Genomic DNA, 9,730 nt, shown 5'->3' with positions numbered 1-9,730 from the left:
TGTCCTCCTGCGACAGAAGGTGGAGAAGAAAGCACATCACCAGCAAATCCTGCGGGTGGAGACCAGCAAAAGAAGCAGACCAGTGCATGTGCAGAGGTGTTTTTAACAGTAAGGTATGCTTTAACCACAAGCATTATTTGACAATTCCTTAATTTGTCAGAGGAATCCATCCTGGCTTTATTACAGCTTTTATTATCGGTTGACGTGTTTCTGGTGGTAGCGACTGGCATACGCAGCTTAAGGCGCCGAGGAACACCTGGAATGTGCTGCTGATCCCTCCCTGAATCTGCACTCATCTTTTTTCTCCTCTTTTCCTGGTTGTGTCATCCACTTCGGTGCCCACCTTCACGGCACACTTTTTCACGAGGACCAAGCCCAGAGGTGAGCTGCAACAGTCCTTTGCTTTTTTTAATAGTTATGGGGGGAGGAACTCAACTTGGGCTGCGAGAGAGAGGCACTGAGTACAGGAGGGACAGGTGTCTGCAGCCATCTGGTTTCACATCTGATTTCAGGGAGGCATTGCTTCCCTCTCTGTTTTCTTATCATGTCTGTTGCTGGTGTAGGTACTGCTGAGATACAAGGTAAGAGGTGACAGGTTCTGCACCCACCAGCTTTTGCTGGAAATGATGTTGTTTTGGGGGATCTTACAGCTACCTGTAAGACCACGGTGGAGTGCAGGCAGGTGCCATATGGGTTTCCTTATCCTTAGGTCAATGTTGGCATGCAATGAAGACTGTCTGGTTAGACAGCCCTGATTACTGCAAAAGCAGCGAGACCTGAGCTTTGGGACACAGGCAGCAGCCCCACACGCGCAGAGACCATAGAGAGTGGGTCTGTAGAAGTTATGGGGTGTTGCAGACCTGAAAGACCATGACTATCACCCAGTACAGAGGATGCTGGTGATAAAAACACTGGTGGTGGTGCTGTGACAGAGACCATCAGAAGCTGGAGGGGGGGTGGTCATACGGGTGCTAGCTGTGCTGAGGAGAATGTGGCTGCTGTTCACAGGACACTGAAGCAAAAGACACAGTGACAAACAAGGCCATTTATTAGTACAGATAAGCTGTTTTGAAATGTTCAATGAGATCATCAACTGAAAGACAAAGAAACCCATGTGGCACCTGCCTGCACTCCACCGTGGTCTTACAGGTAGCTGTAAGATGCCCCCAAACAAGGTCTTACAAGTAGCTGTAAGATCCCCCCAAAACAAGGTCTTACAGGTAGCTGTAAGACCCCACCTGACCCTTCTGTGTGACACTGACATCAAAACTCAGTTTGTGATTCATGGGGCCATTGGCCTGTTCTTCTACTTTGTGTCATCTTTTTGGGGATCCCCTTGGGGTCTTTTCCTTGTTGTGCCCACACAGATGTTCTTCTGAAGTTGACGTGTTGTTCTGGTTCTTCACGTTTGCAGACAGCTCTGCCTGTCTCTTGCAGCCCCATGAAAAGCCCAAAGGCTCAGCCCCGGTGCTCTGCCCCCCTGCTGGGCTGGGCTCGGGGGCAGGGGCTCATTGATGCACAGGGTTCCTGCTTGGGGACCCCTTGGTGGCTTCTTTGGAGGGGTCTGTTGCTCCTGGGCATGCTCTGACTTCTCCATGCCACCCCCTTTTTTAGTACCCATCTGCCCTGCTGAAGTTTCTGCCCACCCAGACGTGGTGAAGTGGGGGACCCCAGCCTGGCCATTTTGTGTCTGTGTTTTTGTGGCTATATATTTTTTGTATCTATAGCTTTATAAATATATATGTATAGATGTGTATATATTTATATAGAAGAATATATAAAACAGTGTATCTGTAGCGAAATTTTTAAAAAATTATGTGTATTTGTACATCCTTTACAAATACTTTGACATATTGTATAGAAGTACAAAATATCCATTTATATACTACATACAGTATATAAATGTTTATATTTTTATACAGGAGCATTTCCTGGCCCAAAGAAGGCAGGCAGCCAATCACAGGGCTGTTTCTTAGTCCCAAGGAAGCAGGCAGCCAATCACAGGAGTGCCTGGGAGCACGTAGGGCAATGGCACTGTCAAAACTGGTGGCCTGCCGCAGGGGAGGACATGGCGGTCCTTTTCTGATGTACTTCAGGCCACACCCGCAGCCAGTCCTGCCGGCCAATCACAGGGCTGCCTGAGGTCACGTGGGTATGATGGTGTCAGGAGGTGGCTGTTAGCCAATCACAGAGCAGAATGCTGTCTGAAAAAGTGGGCCACCGCCCTCCATGCAGTGGTGGCGCCACATCCTAAAATGGGGGTCAAACCAAAATGGCAGCCCCAGGTAGGTCGAGGAAAGGCCTTCCGTGTCTGGGTAAACCAGAAGGCGTGGCTGCCTCTGCCAGCCAATCACAACAGAGCACATGACCAGAAGGGGGGGAGTGGCTTTTGGGCCCAAAGGCTGCTGGGAAGGTGGCAGGATTTCTGGAGGGGCGGTGGGCGGGCAGCTGTCCCTGGGTGCTGCTGGCGCTTCGGCCCGTCCTGCACCCCGAGGCCTGAGGAGCCTGCGGTGGGCAGGGGGACGCGTGGCCTGGTGGGGACAGGCTGTGGGCGGTGATGGGGGGACGCCTGGGCGCTGTGGAAGGGCAGCTGTGCCCTGTGGGTGAGCGTCTGTGTAAGTGCCTGCACAGCGCACTGCAGGCCGCCCTTGCTGCAGGGGTTGGCTGGAGGTACAAGGACTGCAGATCTGCACACCGTCCCCGAGCCCCTGCGCGTATCTCGCTGCCATCGGTGTGCGAGAGCCACCTCCCTGCCAGGACCCCTGTGTGCCCGGCGCTCATTGTCCTGTCTGTGGTGTTTGCAGATCCGTTCATGGAGCTTGCAGATGGAACAATGATCTCCTGCAGGAAACCCTTCATCTTCCTCCTCTTCAGCTTCATCTTCAGCTCCTGTGTCTTGGTTTTTCTTCATCAGTTCAGGACTTTGGAGCTAGAGCATTACAGCCCCAGTCCCACTGCACAACTGGCCCGTGCTGGAAACACCAGCACCCCACGGAAGGGGGAGCACAGGCTGACCATCCTGCTGTGGAAGTGGCCCTTTGGGTACCGCTTTAACTTCATAAACTGCTCACAGCTCTACGGCACCCCGGACTGCCACTTCACTGTCAACCACAGCTGGTCCCAAAAGGCAGATGTGGTGATTATGCACCACAGGGATGTGTGCGGGGACGCGGAGGGGCTGGCCCAGCTCCCCAGAGTCCCATCCCAGCGTTGGATCTGGTTCAACCTGGAGTCCCCAAGTCACTCTCCAAACTTAGGCGCCATGGACAACCTCTTCAACCTGACCATGTCTTACCGGAGAGACTCGGACATATTCACCCCTTATGGGGAGCTGCAGCTCCTTGGCCAGCCCCAACCCCTCAACATCCCACCCAAAACCAAGCTGGTGGCCTGGGTAGTCAGCAACTGGAGAGCAGGCTCCCACCGGGTGAAGTACTACCAGGAGTTGAAGAAACACATCGCTGTGGATGTCTATGGGCAGCATCACTTGCCCCTGCCCTGGGACAAGCTCCTTCCCACCGTGTCCCAGTACAACTTCTACCTGGCTTTTGAGAACTCACAGCATGAAGACTACATCACCGAGAAGCTCTGGAGGAATGCCTTGTCATCTGGCACCGTCCCTGTTGTGCTGGGGCCTCCTCGAGAAAACTATGAGCGCTTCTTGCCCCCTGACTCCTTCATCCATGTTGATGACTTCGCCAGCGCTGGGGACCTGGCACGGTACCTGTGGGAGCTGAGCAGGGATGCCAAGAGATACCGGCGCTACTTCCAGTGGCGCAAGTGGTTGAAACCTGTGGCGGGGGCAGGCTGGGCTCTGCACGTCTGCAGAGCTTGTCACTTCTTGCAGACTACAGAGGCCAGGTACCAGGTTGTGCCCAGTTTGTCTGAGTGGTTTGTGTAACTGCTGTTTGCTCAGCTCTCTGCTCCACTGCAATCTTTTTGTGGGCTGCAATTTCACAGGGTGATTGAACTTGATGGAAATGGAGGGACAAGAGGAGCTTTGAACTGAACAAGGACAAAGAAGCTCTTAGGTGGTTGTACGTCTTTGTCTTACTGGAGAATAGACTGCCAGATAGAGCAGTACACTGTTTTTTTTGCTGATCTATTAGTTACCTGAACAAATTGTTATGCTGGCTACACCTTGGTCTTTGGAGAAGTTCACTTTCAGTCTCAGCAAACAATCCTGGATCAGCTCCACAGGCTGGAGAGCCTAAGCAAGTGGCCGAGAGGGGGAGGTGAAATAGCAATACCTATCATAAACCTGTTTCAAGGACTGTGTACTGTGCAGAGCGGCGGCTTGAAGGGGTAACCACCCCACGAGGCTGCCTGCTGCTGCAGGAGGAACTGGCCGTGCTTCTTTCTCCCAGCCCCGCAGCCCCAGTCCTGCCCTTGCTCTGCCTCGGGCTCTCCCTGACTGCCTTTGGGGTGCTGCATCAGGATGCTAAACGGGTAGAAAGCAACTCAATTTATTTTACAAAGCTGTTTTTTTGACAGATTAGCAAGTCCGTACGGGTTTGAGGAGGGGGTCTGACAGCAGCAGGCTGGTGCAGGTAAGGTGTGGGGTGCCAAGGACGCCCCTGAAAGAAGCGTATGTTTTAGTGCCTGCAGCACCCTGTGGCAAGGAGATGCTCAGGACCAGCCACCTCCTCCCCTGTGCCTCAAACCGCAAATTCTGACATTGGCTGATGCCTCTGGACCATGTGTTTGGAAAACAGAGAATAACTGGCCTTTACTGGGATTCCCGCTGCTGTTCAAGCCCTATCACCAGCAATTGTTTCCTTCCCAGGTCGGGAGCCCTATTGCAGGGAGTCAGTGGACACAGCTCTGCCTTTCCAGGCTCCCTGCCGATGCCACTGGACATTCAGTTTGTTTTCCTGACTGCTACTGATCCCTGAGCTGAGCTTTCAAAGGTCTGTCCTGACCCCAGGACGTTTCCATGAAGAAAATCAGCTCAGAGTCCAGCAATGCATACAGAGATGCAATTGTTTTCTCCGTCATCAGCGTTTAGCAAACATTTCCAAAGAATTCCTTCTGCATTTCCTCCCGCAGTCATTCTGTAGAAGGACCATCAGCAAGACCTTGTCTTTGGATTGTGAGTCCTTTATTTTCATTAGCAACCTTTGTTTTTTCTCTGCTTTGCAGATTGTTGAACACATTGATCAGCACAAGCCTAAGAACAAATCCTTCACTCTGAAATCTGAACCTTTATCCCTCCCATCTTTTTCCTGTCCTCCTGAAAGTACCTGTCTGGATGAGACCTTCCTGAGAGTGCTTAGTTTCTTGAAGAGCCTTTGCTGGACCTTAGCAAACCCCTTTGGAAATTCAGGTAGAAAACCATGCCATGCCTGCCTTAGCCATGTGCTTGCTGGCTGCTTCCAAGAGCAGTAGGTTGGTGAGGCATCGAGTTTTATTGCCAAATAATTGTCCACGCTTCTGCCTCTGCTGTGTCCGCCTGCAGACAGACACATCTCTCCTCCTTTAGCATGTAGCTCCTGGGATCTCATCCTGGTGCTCTTCCTGTCTCCAGAGCCAGTTCAGTTCAGAGCAGCTGGAGAAACTGAAGACCTTAATGTTACTGATTGAGCTGATATGGATGTGGGTAAGGGGTAAATAATATTCTGCAGGTGAGTGCTGCAAACATTCTCTTGCTATGAATGGGCGGCACTGGGGAGTTGAGATGGAATTGTTTTGCTGCTCCTGGGAAGATGATGCCTGTCCCTGGGCTAAATCCTTCCACCTCAAGACTTCCATTGGGAAAACTTCAGCTTTGAGCATTGGCCTCCAGAGCTGCCTTTTGCTGGTGTTGCCAACAAAAACGATTCCAAAACAGAGTGGTTAATTAAACTGAGCAGCAATGGAGTACCACATGTCAGGGCACAAGGTCCAGCTGCTTGGAAAGGGTGTTTCAAATTTCCAGGAGCTGCTAGAGACAACCCATGCTGCACGCATGAACACAGCCATGAGGAGCTCGCTCCTGGCTTTAGCCAGTATCATAAAAAGCCTTCCCAGGAAGAAACCACAGCGTAAAGCCCCATGAACACGTTCAGTTCACCTGAAATATTTTTCTTTAGCCTGTTTTGAAGGGCTGTACTGCAGGGAAGGGGAGTTCCTGGAGGTGGCAATGCAGGGTGTGTTGGGGCAGGGCCGCTGTCTCCAGGGGGTTTAGATGTGTCTTGCAGCAGTGGGTGACTGTGGATGTGCGGCTCCCTTGGCCAACAGCATTCCAAGTACACAAGGTGGCATTCACCAGGTGCACAGCAAGTGGCTGTGCCTGGGCAGGGAGCCCAGGTTTGGTCCCGCTGGAGACGTGGTGATGATGTTTATGGAGAACACCATGTGCATTAAATAAACATCTTGGTAAACAGGCAATTCAGTTCCACCTTGGATGTCGTTCCTTTGAGCCACCTGCAGGCTCACACTGGGGAAGCAAATGCCTGTGAACAGGAACTTCGGTCCAACCCCACGACCCCGCCCCGCCCCCCCCCCCCCCCAGCCCCCCCCCAATCTGTTTTTGTGTAGCCCCTGGACCTGTCATTTGATGTGGCCTCAAGATTGCCCATGGTCCTCTGGAGGGAAACACACCCCGGGGTGTCTGAAATTCTCCATAATATGCACACTAGCAACAAGTAAGTATTATCGACAGCATGTTATCAAAACTGATTGAGTGGCAAATTACAACGCAGCAATGTCATTAAGAAGGTTTAATTAGTTTGGCTCTTTTGCATGCCTTTTTGAGTATGAGAGCATGTGTAATGTATATACATGTGCAGTGCAGTTCGTGTACCTCATGCTCTTAACTTCAGCCTCATAGGTAAGAAAGAAAATCTCTCGTTTCTGAGGAAGGCACTAGGTTAGATATCAAGGAGAGAGAAGTTACTCCTGAGATGACTGAACCTTTTGTTATCCAGGAGCAACGCTGCTGCTGCAGCCAAGCAAGGAAGGAGATGTGGCTGGGCGCAGCCAGAGCTTTTGCTGCTCTACATGCTTTCCTTCTGCCCAGCTGTGAATGGCTGCAGGTTACACTTACAGCTGCCTCGGTCTGTCCAGTGGTCGCTATTTCCATCCAGCAGGAAACATCAGGCAGTAGCAGAAGTCTGGGGAGCCCACCCAGATGGGCAGTATGAAGCTTTAGGTTTGCAGAGGAGCTCAGGGAGAGGAGAGAACGCTGCACCGTGAGCAGCTGGAGGTTTGCACCAGTTCAAAGAGTGACAGGACAAATTCCCAGAAGGAAACTTCACTAAGAACCTTTCAGTGGTAAAATGTTCCCCCCCTGCCTCATTGGCCTAGGACATGCCCAAGTTGCAAAAAAACTGGGGGGACAAGAAGCCTTTCCAAAGCCCACATGAGGAAGGCATGAAGCACGGTCAGAGCCGGCCCCACCGCCCCGAGCTGGGATGCTGTGCCATGCAGGTGGGCCCAGCAGAGCTGGCACTGGTGGCATTTTCTGGAAATGCTACACTTTGGGGACAAAGCACTCAGGGAGCGAGGAAACACCGATCGGCACCATTGTGCTGTTTTCTCTTGCCAGCCTCCCAAGCCCAATTCCCTTTGCTTCCAAGACCTGGAGACATTTAACACCTATTAAAAAGAGATGAGTCCTGTAGATTTTTGGACTCTTTTAACTGGGGAATGGCAGCGCCAGGGTGATGGGCCCCCTCCTCTTGCCCTTGAGCCTGGGGTTATTTTGGCAGGTCAAGGCCAGCCAGGCTCATCAGCCTCATCCCTCTCCTGGGTCCAAGGGCTATTTGGGGACCTGGATGAGCCTTGGGGGGAGCATCAGGGTCTTTCTGACCCTGAGGTTAGCCAGCCTTCGAGGGTGCAGGAGCCAAGGCAAAATAAATATTCAGGGGGGCAGACTTACAAATGTTGACCTCCCCCTCATCCCCCAAATTGTGCTGCAGCCTTTGAGAGGGTGACCAAAATACAAATTTTAGTTCTGCTGAAGCGTTCCGGGCTGAGCAGAACGTGGGGTGTCAGGAGCTTGCACCCAGCCAGACTTGAGCCGTTGTCCTTGAGGAGGGAACGCGGGGTCAGCAGGACAAAAATATTGTGTTAAATCTTCCCCTCCTCTAAGTGGTGGCTGGGTGCTGCCGTGGCCTGGGGAGGGGGTGCCTGTGGGCGACGTGGAGCCACGCACAGGCTGAGTTCGTTAGGGGATGGGAAAGCTGACACCGCACTTGGGAAACTCTGGAAGGGGGGGCTTCATCAAGGGAAACATCTGGATGGCTGCACCACGGGGGCCCCGGGGCTGGGAGACCGCGCTGAGAAGTCACAGACCAGCTTTTCCCAAAGCACCGGTGCTGGGGTTTGCAGTCTCCTTGCTGAGGTGGGTTTCCCCCTCCACACCCAGTTAGAGATACCAGCATGAGGGGCTGCTTCAGTCCCTTGCAGAGAAAAGGTGAACCCCCCCCATTTGCCCCCAAACCTCTAATCTTTTTACCCAAAGGTGGTAGGAGGCAGGCTGAAAGGTTCCCGGCTGAGCCTTTTGGGCAGAGATGGTCCAAAAAGCAGAGGAGGGGAGAGCTTCTTGAAGACAAGAGATGAGACAGAGGCTGCTCCACATGGGAAACCAGGGAGATACTAATGCTGGAAACAGAGAGCTTTTGGAGCAGTGTCTGACTTCTGCCCTGCAGAGACCCCAGGGCTGGAGGCGAGCCAAAAGGAGAGGCAGAGCTTGGGAGAAACCCAAATCCTCCCCAAGCCCGGCTCAGCAGAGCTTTGCATTTGGGGAAGGGAAGAGAAAAAGCTCAGATATGCCAAAATCCTGAAAACAGCAGCTGGAGCCTTACAAGATCCAGAGTTCCATCACCACTGGGTTCGTCTTTCTGGGTGCATGAAGGTGCCTAAACCAGCCCTGTAAACTCAATTATTTCCAGCTTTGCTGAGCCTACGGGCAGATACCCCCTGTGCTTTGGAAACCTGCTCCTTGTTTTGTCCAGTCAGGCTGGGAGGGAGAACATGGAACTACAAAGACTGTTTTCTCCACGGCCATCCAGCACCACCGAGCTCCCTCCTTCCCTGGCAGCAAAGCCCCATCAGCAGCTGCACAAGCAACAAAAATTGTTCCCGAGCTTCACATTTTCAGTTAGTACTACCAGAGATACTGGGAGAGAAATCACCGTATATATGGGTTTAGGTTGTGTTTTTTTAAGGCTTGCAGTCTCCACACTCTTGTCTTCACTTTTATTTCATGTTTTCCAGTTTGAAGTCGGCTGGGTTTGTTTTCCCACGGTTTTTCTTACTGGAAGGTAATTTTGAGAAGCTCAGAGTGGTGGGGTTGAGCACTCTCAGCATCCCATTGCCTGCCTGATACTTTTTCCATTTAAAAATTAACAAATGAACACAAAACGTCATTTGAGAACTGGGGTTTTGAAGCTGGGGCTTTAAAACAAACACCAGCTAGTGAAAATCTCCCTCTTAGTTGGCAACATGCACCTCATCTCCAAGAAATTGCACCCAAAATCAGCCCCAGTCCCAGCCCAGCAGCACGTCCTGGCTTCACACTGTTGCCTGCAACCGTTGTTTTCTTTCTTTCTTTTTTTTTTTTTTCACTCTTAGAAGAGTCAGATTTTCCAAGCAGCCCTCTCCAATTTGGTCATTAAAACTTCAGTTTGTCTTTTTTTTTTTCTTTCTTTCTTTCCTTTTTTTTTTTTTTTTGGACAGGCTGGCAGCAGGATTGCAGCTTTTCTTAGCTCTGGAGTGTGCGCGCACACGTACACACATGCACGCA

The 9,730-nt window shown here is 51.7% G+C and overlaps 1 protein-coding gene across 1 annotated transcript; it reads left to right on the top strand.

Moving 5' to 3' along the window:
* Nucleotides 1-1,805: 1,805 nt before the first annotated feature.
* Nucleotides 1,806-6,453, top strand: FUT3 (fucosyltransferase 3 (Lewis blood group)). The gene has a single exon (XM_037386951.1). The coding sequence runs from the start codon at nt 2,558-2,560 to the stop codon at nt 3,899-3,901; it is 1,344 nt and encodes a 447-aa protein (XP_037242848.1). The 5' UTR covers nt 1,806-2,557; the 3' UTR covers nt 3,902-6,453.
* Nucleotides 6,454-9,730: the final 3,277 nt, after the last annotated feature.

This window comes from Falco rusticolus, chromosome 4 (genome assembly GCF_015220075.1).
Source record: "Falco rusticolus isolate bFalRus1 chromosome 4, bFalRus1.pri, whole genome shotgun sequence".
In the NCBI taxonomy this organism is placed as follows: domain Eukaryota; kingdom Metazoa; phylum Chordata; class Aves; order Falconiformes; family Falconidae; genus Falco; species Falco rusticolus.
The sequence above is the reverse complement of the archived record's forward strand: the minus strand, read 5'-3'. Positions and strand labels throughout refer to the sequence as shown.

Excerpts from the sequence above, each read along its gene's own strand:
- FUT3 (XM_037386951.1), top strand. The coding sequence starts at position 2,558 with ATGGGGGGACGCCTGGGCGCTGTGGAAGGGCAGCTGTGCCCTGTGGGT.